This window comes from Ranitomeya variabilis, chromosome 4 (assembly GCF_051348905.1).
Source record: "Ranitomeya variabilis isolate aRanVar5 chromosome 4, aRanVar5.hap1, whole genome shotgun sequence".
NCBI lineage: Eukaryota > Metazoa > Chordata > Amphibia > Anura > Dendrobatidae > Ranitomeya > Ranitomeya variabilis.
The window spans coordinates 292,729,895-292,749,854 of NC_135235.1; the positions used below are offsets into that span (position 1 = coordinate 292,729,895).

At 47.2% G+C, this 19,960-nt stretch overlaps 1 protein-coding gene across 1 annotated transcript in view; it reads left to right on the top strand.

Moving 5' to 3' along the window:
• Nucleotides 1–8,718: 8,718 nt before the first annotated feature.
• The window catches only part of ZBTB40 (zinc finger and BTB domain containing 40), a 37,136-nt gene continuing 25,894 nt past the window's right edge, over nt 8,719–19,960 (top strand). The window contains exons 1-4 of the mRNA XM_077250191.1: nt 8,719–8,848; nt 13,848–14,863; nt 17,503–17,636; nt 18,066–18,273. Coding sequence (XP_077106306.1) covers nt 13,894–14,863; nt 17,503–17,636; nt 18,066–18,273 — 1,312 coding nt within the window. The 5' untranslated portion in view covers nt 8,719–8,848; nt 13,848–13,893. The remainder of the gene's footprint in view (nt 8,849–13,847; nt 14,864–17,502; nt 17,637–18,065; nt 18,274–19,960) is intronic.

Below are 19,960 nucleotides of genomic sequence, written 5' to 3' on the forward strand. Positions count from 1 at the left end.
AGCTTAGCTGACTAGATACATACTGATAAGCTGGACAAATGAGCAAAACATAGAAAGTGCTAAACAACAAAGTCCACAACAAGTAAACTGCAAAAAGACAAGCAAGGACTTAGCTTTGCTGAAATGGTCAGAGTGACAGGGAAATCCTCAGAGAGCCATGACTCCAAGCTCAACAATTGACAACTGGCATTGAATTAGGGAAAATGCCAGACTAATATAGCAGAGCCAGAAAGACGATCAGTGAAAACAGCTGCTGATGCTAAATCCAAGAAGCAGCCATACCACTCAAAACCACAGGAGGGAGCCCAAGAGCAGAACTCACAAAAATGCTACTTATAACCACCGGAGGGAGCCCAAGAGCGGAATTCACAACAGTACCCCCCCCCCTTGAGGAGGGGTCACCGAACCCTCACCAGAGCCCCCAGGCCGATCAGGACGAGCCAAATGAAAAGCACGAACCAAATCGGCGGCATGGACATCGGAGGCAACCACCCAAGAATTATCCTCCTGCCCATAACCCTTCCACTTGACAAGATACTGAAGCCTCCGCCTCAAAAAACGAGAATCTAAAATTTTCTCAACCACATATTCCAACTCCCCCTCAACCAACACCGGGGCAGGAGGATCAACAGATGGAACAACGGGTACCACATATCTCCGCAACAAAGATCTATGGAAAACATTGTGGATGGCAAAAGAGGCTGGAAGGGCCAAACGAAAAGACACTGGATTGATAATCTCAGAAATCTTATAAGGACCAATAAACCTAGGCTTGAACTTAGGGGAAGAAACCTTCATAGGAACATGACGAGAGGATAACCAGACCAAATCCCCCACACGAAGCCGAGGACCAACACACCGACGGCGGTTAGCAAAACGCTGAGCCTCTTCCTGAGACAACGTCAAATTGTCTACCATATGAGTCCAAATCTGCTGCAACCTGTCCATCACAGAATCCACATAAGGACAATCAGAAGGCTCAACCTGCCCTGAAGAAAAACGAGGATGGAAACCAAAATTACAAAAGAAAGGCGAAACCAAAGTAGCCGAACTGGCCCGATTATTAAGGGCAAACTCGGCCAACGGCAAGAAAGCCACCCAATCATCCTGATCAGCAGACACAAAGCATCTCAAATAGGTTTCCAAGGTTTGGTTAGTTCGCTCAGTTTGGCCATTTGTCTGAGGATGGAACGCCGAAGAAAAAGACAAATTAATGCCCATCTTAGCACAAAAGGCCTGCCAAAACCTGGAAACAAACTGGGAACCTCTGTCAGACACAATATTCTCTGGAATGCCATGCAAACGAACCACATGCTGAAAAAATAATGGAACCAAATCAGAGGAGGAAGGCAATTTAGGCAAAGGTACCAAATGGACCATTTTAGAGAACCGGTCACAAACCACCCAGATAACAGACATCCTCTGGGACACAGGTAGATCCGAAATAAATCCATGGAAATATGCGTCCAAGGCCTCTCCGGGACAGGCAAAGGCAAAAGCAACCCACTAGCGCGGGAACAGCAAGGCTTAGCCCGGGCACAAGTCCCACAGGACTGCACAAAAGAACGCACATCCCGCGACAAGGAAGGCCACCAAAAGGACCTAGCAACCAAATCTCTGGTACCAAAAATCCCAGGATGACCGGCCAACACAGAACAATGAACCTCAGAAATTACCTTACATGTCAATCTATCAGGAACAAACAGCTTCCCCACAGGACAGCGGTCAGGTTTATCAGCCTGAAATTCCTGAAGCGCCCGCCGCAAATCAGGGGAGATGGCAGACAGAATCACCCCTTCCCTAAGAATGCCAACCGGCTCAAGGACTCCAGGAGAATCAGGCAAAAAACTCCTAGAGAGGGCATCCGCTTTAACATTCTTAGATCCTGGAAGATATGAGACCACAAAATCAAAACGGGAGAAAAACAGGGACCACCGAGCCTGTCTAGGGTTCAGCCGCTTGGCCGACTCGAGGTAAATCAGATTCTTATGATCGGTCAAGACCACAATGCGGTGCTTGGCTCCCTCAAGCCAATGTCGCCACTCCTCAAATGCCCACTTCATAGCCAACAACTCCCGATTGCCGACATCATAATTGCGTTCCGCAGGCGAAAACTTTCGGGAAAAGAAGGCACATGGCTTCATCAAGGAACCATCAGAATTCCTCTGTGACAAAACGGCCCCTGCCCCACTCTCAGAAGCGTCAACCTCAACCTGAAAAGGAAGAGAAACATCCGGCTGACGCAAGACAGGGGCAGAAGTAAATCGGCGTTTAAGCTCCTGAAAGGCCTCAACAGCCTCAGAGGACCAATTAGTCACATCAGCGCCTTTCTTCGTCAAATCGGTCAGGGGTTTAACCACACTAGAGAAGTTGGCAATGAAACGGCGATAAAAATTAGCAAAGCCCAAAAATTTCTGAAGGCTCTTCACAGATGTGGGTTGAATCCAGTCATGAATGGCTTGGACCTTAACAGGATCCATTTCTATAGACGAAGGAGAAAAAATAAACCCCAAAAAAGAGACCTTCTGAACTCCAAATAGGCACTTAGACTCCTTCACAAATAGAGCATTATCACGAAGGATCTGGAATACCATCCTGACCTGCTTCACATGAGACTCCCATTCATTGGAAAAAATCAAAATATCATCCAAATACACAATCAAGAATTTGTCAAGATAATTGCGGAAAATATCATGCATAAAGGACTGAAATACAGAAGGAGCATTAGAAAGCCCGAAAGGCATCACCAGGTATTCAAAATGGCCTTCGGGCGTATTAAATGCAGTTTTCCATTCGTCACCCTGTTTAATACGAACAAGATTACATGCCCCTCGAAGGTCAATCTTTTTAAGCCAACTAGCCCCCTTAATCCGAGCAAACAAATCAGAGAGCAAAGGTAAAGGGTATTGGAATTTGACCGTGATCTTATTAAGAAAGCGATAATCAATACAGGGTCTCAAGGAGCCATCCTTCTTGGCAACAAAAAAGAATCCCGCTCCCAATGGTGACGAAGACGGCCGAATATGCCCCTTCTCTAAAGACTCCTTTACATAGCTCCGCATGGCGGTATGTTCAGGCACAGACAGGTTGAAAAGTCGGCCCTTAGGGAACTTACAGCCAGGAATCAAGTCAATAGCACAATCACAGTCCCTATGTGGAGGAAGGGAACTGGACTTGGGCTCATCAAATACATTCTGGAAATCTGACAAAAATTCAGGAACATCAGAAGAGGGGGAAGAGGAAATTGACATTAAAGGAACGTGACTATGTACCCCTTGACAACCCCAACTAGTCACAGACATTGATTTCCAATCCAGCACTGGATTGTGTACTTGTAACCATGGAAAACCCAGTACAACAACATCATGTTAATTATGCAACACCAGAAAACGGCAATCTTCCTGATGTGCTGGAGCCATGCACATAGTCAGCTGAGTCCAATACTGAGGTTTATTCTTGGCCAACGGTGTAGCATCAATACCCCTTAAGGGTATGGGACTCTGCAAAGGCTGCAAAGAAAAACCACAGCGCCTAGCGAATTCTAAGTCCAATAAGTTCAGAGCAGCGCCCGAATCCACAAATGCCATGACAGAAAAAGATGACAATGAGCAAATCAGGGTCACAGACAGGAGAAACTTAGGCTGCACAGTACTAATGGTAACAGATCTAGCGACCCTCTTAATACGCTTAGGGCAATCAGAAATAGCATGAGCAGAATCCCCACAGTAAAAACACAGTCGATTCTGACGTCTGTATCCCCTCTGTTCCGCTCTAGTCAAAATCCTATCACATTGCATGGGCTCAGGACTCTGCTCCGAGGACGCTGCCATATGGTGCACCACTTTGCGTTCGCGCAGGCGCCGATCAATCTGAATGGCCAGAGACATAGATTCGCTCAAACCAACAGGCGTGGGGAACCCCACCATAACATCTTTAAGGGCTTCAGAAAGACCCTTTCTGAAAATTGCTGCCAGAGCGTCCTCATTCCATTTAGTGAGCACAGACCATTTTCTAAATTTCTGGCAGTATAATTCTGCCGCTTCCTGACCCTGACACAGGGCCGACAGTGTTTTCTCAGCATGCTCTACAGAGTTATATTCGTCATACAATAATCCAAGCGATTGAAACAATGTATCTACATTAAGCAATGCCGGATCCCCTGACTCAAGGGAGAATGCCCAGTCCTGAGGGTCACCACGCAGCAGAGAAATAACTATTTTTACTTGCCGAATGGGGTCACCAGAGGAACGGGGTTTCAGAGCAAAAAACAATTTGCAGTTATTTTTAAAGTTCAAAAACTTAGATCTATCCCAGTAAAACAAATCTGGAGTAGGAATTCTAGGCTCTAAGGCCGGAGTCTGAACAACATAATCTTGAATACTCTGTACTCTTGCAGCAAGCTGATCCACACGAGAAAACAACCCCTGAACATCCATGCCCGCATCCAAATCCTGAATCACCCAGAGATTAAGAGGAAGGAAAAAGACAAAACAGACTAAAGAAAAAAAAAAATGGCTCAGAACTCTTTTTCTTTTCCTTCTTTTGAGATGCATTCAGCTCATTTTTGGGCCAGTTGTACTGTTATGGTCTGGTGATTAAGGAGCGACATGCGACTAGCTCTGTGCAGGTGGTAACTATACCGACCGCAGTCCCTGATCTTAACACAGACACTAGCAGTAGCCGTGGAATGTTCCTGTCACTCCCTGGACACCTCGTCACAGCCGGAGATCTAGCTACCCCTAAAGGTAGAAGCAGGAAAGCTATCTTGCCTCAGAGAAAATCCCCAAAGGACAGGGCAGCCCCCCACAAATAATGACTGTGAGAGGAGAAGGAAATGACATACGTAGTATGAAACAAGATTTAGCAAAGGAGGCCACTACTAGCTAGAAAGAATTAGTACAGGACAGAACACTGTGCGGTCAGTAATAAAAACTAGAAAAAGTCCACCGCAGAGAAATGCAAAAATCTCCACACCTGACTAAAGGTGTGGAGGGCAAACTCTGCTGCCCAGAGCTTCCAGCTTAGCTGACTAGATACATACTGATAAGCTGGACAAATGAGCAAAACATAGAAAGTGCTAAACAACAAAGTCCACAACAAGTGAACTGCAAAAAGACAAGCAAGGACTTAGCTTTGCTGAAATGGTCAGAGTGACAGGGAAATCCTCAGAGAGCCATGACTCCAATCTCAACAATTGACAACTGGCATTGAATTAGGGAAAAGGCCAGACTAATATAGCAGAGCCAGAAAGACGATCAGTGAAAACAGCTGCTGATGCTAAATCCAAGAAGCAGCCATACCACTCAAAACCACAGGAGGGAGCCCAAGAGCAGAACTCACAAAAATGCTACTTATAACCACCGGAGGGAGCTCAAGAGCGGAATTCACTACACCCTGGGCTCTAACACCTCCAGTTGGTGCTCGGAAGTGCTGTCTGCACAGTTAACAGTTGCTCCTCTGTTATTGGGGTTCAGTAACGCCAGCTGCTCCCCTGCTGTGTTGCGGCAATAACTCTAGCCTGCTCCTCCTGCTATTCCTGGGCTCTAAAAACGCCAGTTGGTGCCCGGAAGTGCTGTCTGCACAGTCAACACTTGCTGCCGTGTTACTGGGGTTCAGTAACTCCAGCTGATCCCCAGCTGTGTATCCGGCAATGTGTCCTGCGACCGCCATGCTGACACTCCATCAGATATTAAACTGCCTCGAGTGCAGGCTTCGGCCTACACTCTGCTGCTCCTGCTGACCCTGGGCTCCAACACCGCTAGTTGCTGCCTGGAAGTGCTGTTTGCACAGTCAACAGCTGCTCCTCTGTTATTGGGTTTCAGTAACGTCAGCTGATCCCCAGCTGTGTATCCGGCAATGTGTCCTGTGACCGTCACGCTGACACTCCATCAGATATTAAACTGCCTCGAGTGCAGGCTTCAGCCTACACTCTGCTCCTCCTGCTGACCCTGGGCTCCAACACCGCTAGTTGCTGCCCGGAAGTGCTGTTTGCACAGTCAACAGTTGCTCCTCTGTTATTGGGTTTCAGTAACGTCAGCTGATCCCCAGCTGTGTATCCGACAATGTGTCCTGCGACCGTCACGCTGACACTCCCTCAGGTATTAAACTGCCTTGAGTGCAGGCTTCGGCCTACACTCTGCCCCTCCTGCTGACCCTGGGCTCCAACACCGCTAGTTGCTGCTCGGAAGTGCTGTTTGCACAGAGAAAAACACTCGCTCCTGTGTTAGTGGGGTTCAGTAACGCCAGCTGCGCCCCTGCTGTGTATCCGGCAATGTGTCCTGCGACCGCCACGCTCACACTCCATCAGATATTAAACTGCCTCGAGTGCAGGCTTCGGCCTACACTCTGCTCCTCCTGCTGACCCTGGGCTCCAACACCACTAGTTGCTGCTCGGAAGTGCTGTTTGCACAGAGAAAAACACTCGCTCCTGTGTTAGTGGGGTTTAGTAACGCCAGCTGCGCCCCTGCTGTGTTGCGGCAATAACTCTACCCTGCTCCTCCTGCTGTCCCTGGGCTCCAACACCGCTAGTTGCTGCTCGGAAGTGTCTTTGGCACAGGTACTCCCTCCTGCCCAGCCCGGTTACAGCACGCCAGCTGTTTCCAGGTAGTGTCAAGGTCACTTGGCCTCCAATACGTTGTCCTGTCGGGTTGAGGTGGGGTTAGCCGACTCCATGGTGCCTGCAGTTTAGGTGCTTCCTATGTGGGCTGCGGGAACTGGCAATCAAGGCTGGTTCGGTAGTGCCAATAGGACAAGCTCCCCCTGTAGGACTGTGGATTTTCAGTAACCACGGCCAGCTCGCGGCCTAGCTACTTTTGTTTTTCCTGTGGACCTTCTTCTGCCTATCAGAGTTCCAGCACCATTAGCTGGTTCTTAGGAAGACAATCTTGAATAGGTCCCCCTGGTTCCAGTACCGTCAGCTGGTTCTGGGCAGAGCCTTTGGCTTAGGTGCCTCCTTCTCGGTATCCGTGTTCCACCAACCTCAGGTGATCCCCTTGGTAGTGCTTTCTGGCACGGGTACCTCCTGCTTAGTAACCGGGTTCCAGTACCGTCAGCTGGTCCTCGGTTGTTCCATTGGCTCTTTTACCTTCTGCTACCCATCCGGGTTCCAGTACCGTCAGCTGTTTCTCGGCAGTGTCTTTTGCTCTTGTACCTTCTGCTCCCCATCCTGGTTCCAGTACCGTCAGCTGGTTCCGGGCAGAGCCTTTGGCTTAGGTGCCTCCTTCTGGGTATCCGAGTTCCACCAACGTCAGGTGGTCCTTGGTAGTGCTTTCTGGCACGGGTACCTCCTGCTGTGTAACCGGGTTCTAGTACCGTCAGCTGGTCCTCGGTAGTTCCATTGGCTCTTGGACCTTCGGGTAGCCATCCGGGTTCCAGTACCATCAGCTGGTTCTCGCCATTTCCTCAGCCTTCTTGTACCTTCTGCTACATTTTCAAGTTCAAGACCCTAAAGACGACGACCCTGAAGACCACCCCGAAGACGACGACGACCCCGGAGACGACGACCCTAGAGACAACGACCCTGGAGACGACGACCCTGAAGACCGAGAAGCAGAAGAACAAGAAGCTGCAGAACAAAGAGCAGAAGAACATTAAGCATAAGACTAAAAATCAGGGCAAAAGATATTATCTAAATTATAAGCAGAAGAAGACTAAGCAGTGTATGGCGGTAAGTCCGTTCCTCCTCGTGGTGCCCCTGGAAAAAGCCTGCTGCTGCAGGCCTAACTGAACGTGGACAAATCCTGTTGTAACTCTTTTGTGACAGGCAGAACGGAAGGTGTAATCTTCAAACTTTTATAGATAACTACTACAGGAATGCCTGTCACAAATAAGAATATGATGAAGAAGTAGAATATGAAGAAGAAGAATAGTTGAATAGAAAGAATATGAAGAATGTAACAAAAAAGAAAAATAGGTAGAAGATGAAGAAGAAGATGAAGAAGGTGAAGAAGTTGATGTAAAAGATGCTGCTGCTGAGGATGATGAAGAAGAAAGTGTCGGAGAAGTAAAAAAGAAGGTGAAGAACATGGAAGTAGTGAAACATCAATATCTGACAAAATATAAAAAAGCCTAACATAGTCAATATCTTTGTAACTCCGAACGTCTTTAAAAAAAATTAATTCCTGCTATTCCATTTGATTGGGCTAAACCTCTATGCCTTTAATGTCTCCGCCACCTCCCCCAATACATCCTACATTATTCTTAGTTGTTTTCCTTCATGTAGAATGAACCTACAAGGAAAGAAAGGGTTTATTTTAATTCCGATATTTTCGTCCCATTGACTTGCATTGGTATCGGGTATCGGTATCGGCGATATCCGATATTTTTTGAATATCGGCCGATCCAATCCGATACCGATACTTTTGGATATCGGAAGGTATCGCTCAACACTAGTTATTACCTCATAAAGGGACAGTGGTCAGAATTGTAAAAATGGCTGTCACTAAGGGGTTAAGTTTGTGGGTGTAAAGTGAAAAAAATTGGAAACGTTATCAGGGTATGAACACTTTTTCAAGGCACTGTAACACTCCATGTTTTTATTAATTTAATATCTTTCTCATCTCTATAAAGGTTGTGACTGACAGCCATCATAGGACTTGCTGGGACTTTTAGTACATCGCTTACAATAAACTGCATTTTTTTTTGTTTCTTTTTTTTCAATCAACTTTATTGTCCGCGCCTTGCACGAACACTCTGTGAACTTGTAGCATGACGGACATGCGCTCTACGTAGTGACGTCGCACGTACGTCTCAACGGGGGTCGAAGGGGAAGGAAGGACTCTCGGGCCTAGCGTTCGTTCAACATGAAGGAGATGTCAAAATAGGAAGATTATAGAGGAGCTGGCAGCGGGTGAGTGTCCGGCGGAGGCGGCCATAGGTAGTGTGTGAGCGGGTGCCGGGTGTTGGTGTATATGGGGGTGGTCGTCGGGCGGCTCCAGTAATGTATGTTATGGACGGCACAGAAGTACAGGCTGCTGCTGCCCCTAGCGACCAATCAGATCGAGGCTTTCATGTTTCTAAGGCAGGTTTGAAAATGAAAGAAGGGTTCTGATTGGTTGTTGTGCTCCTGTAGTGATCAGTTCTGCATGGTCACACCTGAGAGATGCTCCTGGCCCTGTCAGTCCTCCCTGCAGCTGTTGTAGACTGAATGCAGTCTATTGTTCTCTGGTATCATCTACATTTTCAGAAGTGGAAGTAGGCAGTGTATATTGTTCCTCCTGTCCCTGACGGTGTGATGTGTTCTGGCTATTAGCAGCTTGTCATCTGTTCTGTAGTCCTAGAAGATGTCACATTTAGGGTCAGTGGCCCTTTAACCCCTTGATGCCCATCCTCTTTTGGGCTGTTGACGTGGCTGTATAGGACTTTGTTTTACACAGGAGGATTTGTAGTATTAATTGTGCTACTGTTTGAGGGAACTGGGCTGGTTCAGTCACCGCTCTGACTGTAGAGAGCATCTGCTGTAACCGTGCCCCGACCCTGACTGACAGCCACCTGTCCTGGCACCGGCTGTCAGTAGACGGCTGACAGTATACTCAAAACACTGACTAAACCAGCATCGGTGCAGCCCCCATGACTGAAACCAAAACGCTGCTGGGGGAATAAAGTTAATTTTCTCTCTGCATCCTTCGACTACTTGCAGGCGCCAGCCGCTTCACAACACTATTAACCTTCAGATTAACCCCATAGCTGCAGGTTAATAGCATTTTTTCTGCTGAAAGGATCCCTTTAATGTTTTTTGTTGTGAGATTAAGAACTTTATTTTTTGTTTTTTAATTCTATACACATTTCACAATAAATAACCTAATAATGGAAGGTTTCTGTTTTTAGCTAACACTTGGGAAGAAGGGTCCCTATTTTATTTTATTTTTTTAAATAATTTATCACCTTAGAGTTGATGTGAGTCTATTTGCCACGTCCATCCATCTATTTGTGCCACAGTCGCTGAACAGCAGCCCTGAGAACCACCTCTTGCCTCATGGCATCCGCTGCTCTCATTACGATTAGCTGCCCTGGTGCGACATTATTGCTGCGGCGTGATGCACATGTGTCGTCGCGCCAGGCCGGGTAATTAAAAGAGGAACTCAGGATGCAGTCAGGTAGGAGGTGATTCTCATGGCTCTCGCACAGCAGCCACAGATTACTGATGAAACAAGCACTGCAAATCAATTCGATCCAGCTCTAGTGTCTTTCCAATCATGTCTATGAGACTGACAGAACTGTTCTCTCCTTCAGTCTCATAGAAGTGAATGCCAAAGTTCACATTTAAACCTCACTCTTTTTGTCGCAGCTGGGGTCTTAAAAGCTGTGTAGGTACCCTCCCTCTATCATGTCCACATGCATTAAAAAGGTACAATGGCTTAAAAAGTTGCTGTACCAAGATTGAAAGTTATCTCCTAGCCATAGGATTTGGGATGGTTTTTTGATCACTGAGTTCCGACTCCTGGAATACCTACTAATCCCAAGAATGAGTGGAGATCGGGTTTACACATCTACACTCCATTCATTGTCCATGGGACAAGGCCAGATCAGATACAGCGTTCTTTTTCGGGATTAGTGGGGGGTCCCTGCGGGCTGACCATTAACAATCAGTAAGTTATCATCCATCCTTGAGAATAGGTGATGAATTTACTAACAGTGCTTGCACTTTGCGCTTATCCTGTCAGGGCTTGCATCCAAATCACCCTGCAAAACAAGTTTTGGACGTATGTGCAGACTGGGCCATAGACTATAATGATGCTGGCAGAGCGATCGTGGGATCTAATGTGCATCATTTTAGGGCGTGTACGCCTACTAGAGATGGACAGACACCCAGATGCAGTCTACTACGTCTGAGTGTCTGTCTGCAGTACCTTCCTACCAAGACTTGCATCTGCCGAGGTGAAACTGTGGACCCTGTAAAACTTACAAAATGTTTGCACCGATGCCTGAGTAGCTGCTTTACAGAGCTGTCGATGCCTGATGATGAGCCGCCCAGGAATCTCCCACCGCTCGCATGGAGTGCGCCCTAATCCTAAATGAGGCCACCATTGCCTCAGCCCTTTATGCCTTGCCTTGATCTAGCGGGCAATGGTCGCTTTAGAAGAAGCCTGACCCTTACAAGGGCCTTCTGATATAATAACCAAGGAATTAGAACCCCATGAATGAGGCAGTGCCCGATAAATAGTACCATACGGCTCTAACAACGTCCTAGCTATACAGAGCCTTCTCAATATGATGAGATGCTGCAGGATAAAAGGGAAGGTAAAATAGTATCTTCATTAAAGGTGAAAACTAGAGACCACCTTCGGGAGAAAAGAAGGAACTGGCATCAACACTACCTTATCCTGATGAAGAATAAGGTAAGGAGCGTGACAAGACAGAGCTGCAAGCTCTGAGACCCTCCTAATAGAAGTGATGGCTATAAGGAAAGCTACCTTTATAAGACAGAAAAAGTGTAGATACCTCTCTGTTAGGCTCAAAAGGTGGAGACTGAAGAGCTTTCAACACAGGATTTAGATCCCAAGGATCTGGGGGGGGGTTCTATTGGGAGGCCTAACGAGCATCACCACCCCCTGGAGAAAAATTTGAACTTGGGTTTTAGATTCCCAATCCCTCTGAAACAGAATAGCCAGGGCAGACACTTGACCCTTGAGGGAGTTAAGCGCCTGCCCTGCCTACAATCCAGACTGTAAGAAGGAGAGCAGCGCTAGCAAACAAGAAGACATTGGCGAAGTACTGGTATACTCTCACCAACATAGATAAGCCCTCCAAGTGCTATGGTAGACTCGCAATGAGGATGGCTTCTGAGCTCTTATCATAGTCTGGGTGACTGATTCAGACAGACCTGCTGACTTCAAAATCATGGCTTCAACAGCCACGCCGTCAAATTGAGTGCCCGTAAATTCGGATGGCAGAATGGACTCAGGACTTGATTCTGAGCGCTGGTCGAAGAAAATTCCTTGAGGAGGGGTCAAGGACCTAGGCGCCCCCTGTGAAGGTGACCTGAACGAGGGAGGTAACCCAAAGCCATCTGGAACGCCTTCATGACCGGCCATATTGGTTCGGTGTGAACCCGAAGCCATCTGGAACGCCTTCATGACTGGCCATATTGGTTCGATGTGAACCCGAAGCCATCTGGAACGCCTTCATGACTGGCCATATTCGTTTGGTGTGAACCCGAAGCCATCTGGAACGCCTTCATGGCCGGCCATATTGGTTCGGTGTGGCTGGAGGATCCGATTTACTGTCAGCAGTGATCGGAGTTCCTGGGGTGCTAGTAGTCACTAGCAATCGTTCCACAACTGTAACCAGCGTTTTGGGAACCCTGGTTAATTCAGACACAGACTGAGCTAAATCACGAGCCCAGTCAGGAGGGGCCATATTTTTCTCAGATGTCATAGAGGTCACGGGGGTGGCTACCAGCAATGAAGCAGGAGGGGTACAGGCGGCACAATAGGCCACAGACCGACCGGTAGAAAACTCACAATTACAAGTCACACAAGTATAATAAGTGACCAGTGCAGACTGTGCTAATGGGCGTACACGATCCTCTCTAAACTCAGACATTATGAGTGATGGAGAAAAGACAGAAAATAGAAGACTCCATAAAACTTAGTGCTTAGTATCGGCCCCCAGAAGCCAACAGCCTACCACATCCACGTTGCAGGAATCTGTTCTTCCTGTGAGTTTGCTATCTCACAAGGAGAAAGACGCGGAGGTTCTTCTGGGCCCCACACCACTGAAAAAGTGCCGTATCGAAACCAGGAAGAGGATGGGGCAGAGCCAGAGGGGGGGGGGGGACCCGGCATGCCTGGACGCTGCCATTAATTTGTCTGAAAGCCATCCGCACTGTTAGGCCAGCAGTAACACGGCTATCGATTGGCTAGAAAAGTCCCTCCTGATGATTGTCTGGAAACATTCTGCTAGCCAATTGGACGAGCGCTCCTACAGCTACACAGGTTTTCGGCCTGCCTGCTTGAACCGTGCCAGCACCAACAGCATCCTGCCTGCTACCACCCGGCCCACAGAGAGGGACCGAGACGCCCACAAATACACAGGTAGCCGCACTGTACTTCTCCAGCCCACCAACCTGTTTAACCTCACCCAGATAAGGCCAAGGGGAGCTCACATAGACAAGTAGAACAGTCAGCTTCAGCACCTGGCCCCGCGCAGTGACCGTTCCCTTCTCTCCCCTGAAGCCGTACAGCCTTTGGTAACTACCACCCCAAAAAAAGGCATAGAGGTGAGGTAGGAGTGGAGGGCTGAGGAAGGCGTGAAGAAAGGGCTCATGACAGGGTTATAATTACCTGTCCTGAAGATCTGGATCCCTTTACCTTCTGCTCGATGCATGATGGCTATATGGGGCGGCGGTGAAGATCTAGTTGGCTTACGGACCTCCTCCCTAGCACCTTACTACCGGCAGTGTTAAGGTACGTTGGTCCGGCCATATTGACGCAAGAGTATACGGACTGAACCGTAATTGCCTGTACTCTCCGTTACTACGGGGGTGAAACAGACTGCACAGTTACACTCTTGTTACCCAGAGACATTCATCTGAAAAGCAAAAAAACAAAATGATTATCGTCTAACCTAAGACAGGTCTGAGACAGCCCTTGCTTCCAACTTGCACTACTAAACTGAGGAAGCCTGACTCCAGCAGGCGAGGGATAATCTGCTGGGGAGGAGATAATTTTATTTATATGCAATAGTAGTGGCAGTAGACTATCTACATGGTTTTGTTTCCCAATGAGACAAACGGGAAATCGGACGTGTGAATGAGGCCTTACTCATTCTGCTACTTGTATATATTTTTTTTAAATGCTGATACATAAATCTTATACTTTTTTTTTTTTTTTTTTCCTGTTTTATAGGTTCTCCTATCCCGAAATACATTGGTGCAGGCTATTCTTTTACACGATGGAGCTGCCTAACTACAGCAGACAGCTCCTACAGCAGGTTTACACCTTGTGCAAAGAGCAGCAGTTTTGTGATTGCACAATATTTGTCGGCTCCTTACATTTCCGCGCTCACAAACTTGTCCTTTCCGCTGCGAGTTTGCTCTTTAAATCCCTACTGGAAACGACTGAAACCATCTCTATAGATGCCTCAGTCGTCACCCCCGATGAGTTCTCCCTGCTCCTAGAGATGATGTACTCAGGAAAGTTACCACCAGGGAAGCACAACTTGACGAAAATTATCTCCGTGGCCGACAGCCTTCAGATGTTCGACGTGGCTGTAAGCTGTAAAAACCTCCTGACCGAACTGATGAATCACTCTACCCAGAGCCAGAAGAAAGAAGTACCAGTCCAGCCATTAACCTTGGTTAAGGCCGATATTAAACCCACTGTCCCCAGGAATAATATAGCAAGTGAAACCATTGCTATTGAAAAGAAGTTGTCCCCCATGAGTGCGGAAAGTTCCTCCGTCCTATTAGCTCAGGCGCAGCAACAAGTGAGCAAAACTCCAAGTCCCACTTTGCTTACCAAGAAGTTGGACGCCAACAGCAATCTGCAGCCTGCATACCTGACCTTACCTGATGGCTCCACAGAACAAGACTTGCACGATCATACGGTGGAGGAGAGTTTTATGGAGTCCTCTAGTACAGATAGGACTCTATCCCCAACACAGATAAATCCAGAACCTTTATTCATGGAACCCGATGATATTTCAAGTCCTGAAAAACCTGCAGTCAGAACAAGTGACCCCTTCGTAGATGAGATCTGCCAACAGCAATCGTCAGAGGAAGAAGCTGCTGATCAAGAGGTGGATGCCGACCCTGTAGCTACAGTTCACAATGCCATGTCCTGGGGCTCAGCACAAGATGGTAAAGCAGCTACGGAGGAGACTGCGGAGCCCGCTGCCAAGAAAAGAAGACTCGATGATACCGGTAATCTTATGACCTATTTACACATTCAGGGTGTATTCATATGTGACGGTCATCTAACAGAATGACGGTTTATAGGGTCCATAGGACAGTGTTTATATCTCCGATAGTTGGTTTAATTATCTTTTAATGGTGTGTTTCCATCTCATAGGATGCTTGATATCATCTGATCCTGAGAATGACGGGGACACAGATCTGGTTTAACACTGTGTTCCGCTATAACGTTTCTTTGCACAGCAATTCTCTCAGGCTCCTGACTGCAGAGAAACGGTAGCAAATAAATGAGGCCAGACATTGGTCCCTGCACAGCACGCTGCTCGTGAGCGCCGCTGCGCAGTGATACACTGCAAATGGGGTGTAACACTGGGTCGTCATTCAACTTTCTTCAATCCCAAGATTTTGGAGACCACAGAGGTGTAATCCCCACCAACCATTAAAGGGAACTTGTCACCTGAATTTGGCGGGACCGGTTTTCGGTCATATGGGCGGGGTTTTCGGGTGTTTGATTCACCCTTTCCTTAGTGCATGCGCACTAATGCTTTTCGGCTTTGCCCGCAGTTGGGCAAAGCATACTGCGCGTACGCAAGGCAAGATTGCCTTGTGCAGGCGTGTACTACGGAGGACAGAGCATGAACTTCAATCCAATATTACGGCCAGCATGCAGCCAGCGGGTAAGGAAAGGGTGAATCAAACACCCGAAAACCCCGCCCATATGACCGAAAACCGGTCCTGCCAAATTCAGGTGACAGGTTCCCAGGTACTTAATTGCACTTTATAAGATGTAAATGCTTTATCATGACATCTGCTGAGCCCACCAACCTTCAGCAATAAGCTAATACCGCCAGCGTGTAGTTGTGGCTGGTCATAATAGCAGTTTTGCTTGTCGGCCATTCATATGAATGAATGGTAATGTAGTATTTTCAAGTGGTTCTCTAGGCCCTGAGTTAAGCCTTCCCACCTCCGTGTTGGTGACGTCCATATGCAAGTTGTGTATCTAGTGTTCATATTGTACGAGCTTACTAAATTAGTCTCCTCGCTTACTTATTGCTTCCTGACTGTAAAAGGGGTTGTTCGGGATTTTAACATTGATAGCCTATCCTTAGGATAGATAATGTCTGATCGGTGGGAGTGCGACACCCTTTACCCCCCACTGGCCGGTGGCGGCAGCGGTGGACAGAACTGCTTAGTTACGGAGCTACGCAGCACAGTGGCCGCAGCCAGGTACTGCATATTCACCCCCTACAGATTTGAATAGGGGACAGATGTGCGGCTGAGCAATTCCGGCTCACACTGGGAACAACTGATCAGCGGAGGAGCCTGTTATCAGACCCCCATGGATCAGACATTGATGACCTATGCTAAGGATAGGCCATCGATTTTAAAGTCCCAGAAAACCCCTTTAATTTTGAGCCTGCTAAACTTGTGTTCATAAATAAGGTGGAGGGTGAGCTTTTTTTAAAAAAAAAAAAATTGAGACCGACTTACACAAGTATTTGTCTCGCGCTCCAATGCTTTCTGGTCCCTCGACAGTCCCCACTTACTGCAGCAGCAGTGATGTCCTGACTCAGGGACTTGTGACCACTTCAGTCAATCACTGGATGTAGGAGCAGTTGGCTGCAGCAGTCACACGTCCCTGAGATCAGGGCATCATTGCTGCAGCAGTAAGTAGTGCGGTCAGATAAACGGTGAAAAAATATATATTTAACAAAATTAACCCGTTGCGCATGTAGCAAGGAATTTCTATCTATGGGGAAAGTCCTGTTAGGCTATGTGCACAGTGCACACGTTGCGGATTTGCCTGCGGATTCGCAGCTGTTTTCCATGCGGTTTACAGTACCATGTAAACCTACTGAAAACCAAATCCACAGTGCCCATGGTGCGGAAAATACCGCTCGGAAACGCTGCATTGTATTTTCTGCAGCATGTCAATTCTTTGTGCTGATTCCACCTGCTCCTCAATAGGAATCCGCAGGTGGAATCCGCACAGAAACCACAGGAAATCAACTGTAAATCCGCAGGTAAAACGCAGTGCGTTTTACCTGCGGATTTTACAAAAAAATCCGCACACGAATCTGCAACGTGTGCACATAGCCTTATACTTGACAAATGGTTCATATCAGCTTGTTGCAAAATTCCCTTTAAAATATAAGCACGTTACGTCTCATTGAAACAAAATGTTGATATAGACAAAACTGGTGCAGAGAGGAATCTGAGTGCTACTGTGTTGTTAATTTGCAGGTTAGCTCCCAATGCTGCACTTTTTGGACTTTGAGGGCGCAGTCAGACATCCATGCAAACCAGTCCAAGATCGTAGCACAGTGCACGGACTGGCCACGGATCTCCTGACCCAAAGTGACTGTTGTGATTTATTTTTATGACGCTGTGACGCTCGAGTGAGGAGACCTGCAGCCAGTCTGTGCATTGTGGTCTGATATCGGACAGATTTGCACCCTGACCCGGAGTTTGGGGTGCCCCTTGGGAGAGGGAGAGGTCTGTTAGTACCTGTATCACATTTCTTGAAGTTGAAGTCTAAAGAAAGAAGTAACAATAACTGCTCATAAATGCATGTAACAAGCCGGTAACCACTTTTCTGATTGTCGTTTGCTGTTCATTAATCTGGACAACGTGTGTTTTGCATTTAGAAACTGAGAAAACTTCCGGTGAGTTGGATTTTCTTATCCGGTATGAAAGTATCTTCAGCGAGGCATTGTCAGACCCACAGAGCGTCCTAGAAAACCTAAGCAGGTGTCAAGAAATCAATGAGGCGGAGAAACAGGTGAGAGCCCCTATAGTCCACGTCCGGCACCCCCGAAGAGATGCGTGTGCACTTGTACATGATGGCGAAAACCACAGCCGAGATGAGTACGATAATTACAGGTTCTGATTTCTACCTGGGTAATATTGCAGCATTATTTCTTGGCTGCCAAGGGAAACCTTGCTGGATGATTTGTGCACATACCTGTTCATCCTTTCCACATTCATGCCTATTTTTTCCCTTGTTGCACAGTACAGTCTTGTACACTCTATGGGGTAATTTCATTAAGACTGCTGTTTTTTTGCATGAACAGCTTTATTCTTTCCCTCTATAACTTGTGGTTTCTACCTGCCGTGATAGAGAAGGTCAGTCTTCAGGGCCTGCACAGCGTAGGTGTATTATCAGCAGCCCCTGAAGTTTTGCTTTCTGCTCATGTGTTTTGCACTAAAGGCTGTGGTGGAGTGCTGTCAAGCTGAAGAAGGGAGCTCAACATTTGCAAAACTGTTGGAGAAGGTTAAAGACGGCCAGAGCATTGTTGTGGAGACCGTCCTGGCTTTACTCAAGTTGTGCCGAGACACCAATCCGAGCGTAAACGAAGCATTGCGTGAGAAAGAACCACAAGAAAAAGATTCGGAGGAAGAACAGTTAGTGGAAACTGGTAAGGAAATCATTGCCAAAAAGAATGTAAAACTTCTCATTCCAGCGACTTTTTACATTCATTGTCGGTTAGGTATCAGTAGTATATGATATGTGTTTCGTGAATGTAGTAAAATACGTACTGGTTGCTGTTGTCTGCCGTTTTCAGCTCTGCTGCATTTCCTTTCCGTTATCTTGTAACTGCAGTTTTGATTTGTTCCTCTCTTAATATAAGTTTATGAGGGCCTCCTTCTGAGTCCCAATTGATTTGCATTGATAAACGACTTCCGTCTGCCCAAACACTGGAGCGATTCGGCTCGTAACAACCGGGTGTGACATGATCCAGGAAAGGAGCAGAATAAATCTGAAAACTGCAGAATTCAGCCTCCCGGAAGGATTTTACTACACATGGAACATACATTACTGATAACTTTTGATGAAATGAAAAAAACAACAACTTAGGAGTGGTAATTTTATACTTCGATGTTCTCTTATAGGGAACCTGTCTGTAATATCATCTTTGCCACCCCCACACCTCAAAACCCGCATATATGGGCCTGCAGATCTGTGAAGTGTAAATCCATTAACACCATTATATCTGCTATCTGTTGCTGCATTCCTGGGTAATCAAGAGTATTCTTTTATATGCAAGTGCTTAACAGAGCACTTGAAGGGAACCTGTCATGTCAGTTAACGCTATTAACCTGTAGATTTAGGGTTAATCTGCATGTAAATGACGTTAGGAAGGTTTCCGGGTGTCGTGCCAAAATTGTGGCAACCGGTAGTTTGCTGTCAGGCAACGTGTCGGGGTATGCTTACAGCTGCCGCTCACAGTGCTGTCGGCACACCTGTATGACTGAAAGCCTTTCTAATACTGTTAACCAGCTGATTAACCCTTTATCAGCGAGATAATGGCGCTATTAAGGTACCGTCACACTTAGCGACGCTGCAGCGATATAGACAACGAGCCGATCGCTGTAGCGTTTTTGTTTAGGTCGCTGGGAAGCTGTCACACAGACAGCTCTCTCCAGCGACCAACGATCAGGGGAACGACTTCGGCATCGTTGAAACTGTCTTCAACGATGCCGAAGTCCCCCTGCAGCACCCGAGTAACCAGGGTAAACATCGGGTTACTAAGTGCAGGGCCGCGCTTAGTAACCCGATATTTACCCTGGTTACCATTGTAAAAGTTAAAAAAAAAAACAAAAACAGTACATACTCACCTTCTGATGTCTGTCACGTCCCCCGGCGTCCACAGGGTTACGCGCTGCTGCTCAGAGCTTCCTGCACTGAATGTGTCAGCACCGGCAGTAAAGCAGAGCACAGCGGTGACGTCTGTGGACGCCGGGGGACGTGACAGACATCAGAAGGTGAGTATGTACTGTTTTTGTTTTTTTTAACTTTTACAATGGTAACCAGGGTAAATATCGGGTTACTAAGCGCGGCCCTGCGCTTAGTAACCCGATATTTACCCTGGTTACAAGTGAACACATCGCTGGATCGGCGTCACACACGCCGATCCAGCGATGACAGCGGGTGATCAGCGACAAAATAAAGTTCTGGACTTCTAGCTCCGACCAACGATATCACAGCAGGATCCAGATCGCTGCTGCGTGTCAAACACAACGAGATCGCTATCCAGGACGCTGCAACGTCACGGATCGTCGTCGTCCTCGCTGCAAAGTCGCTTAGTGTGCAGGTACCTTTAG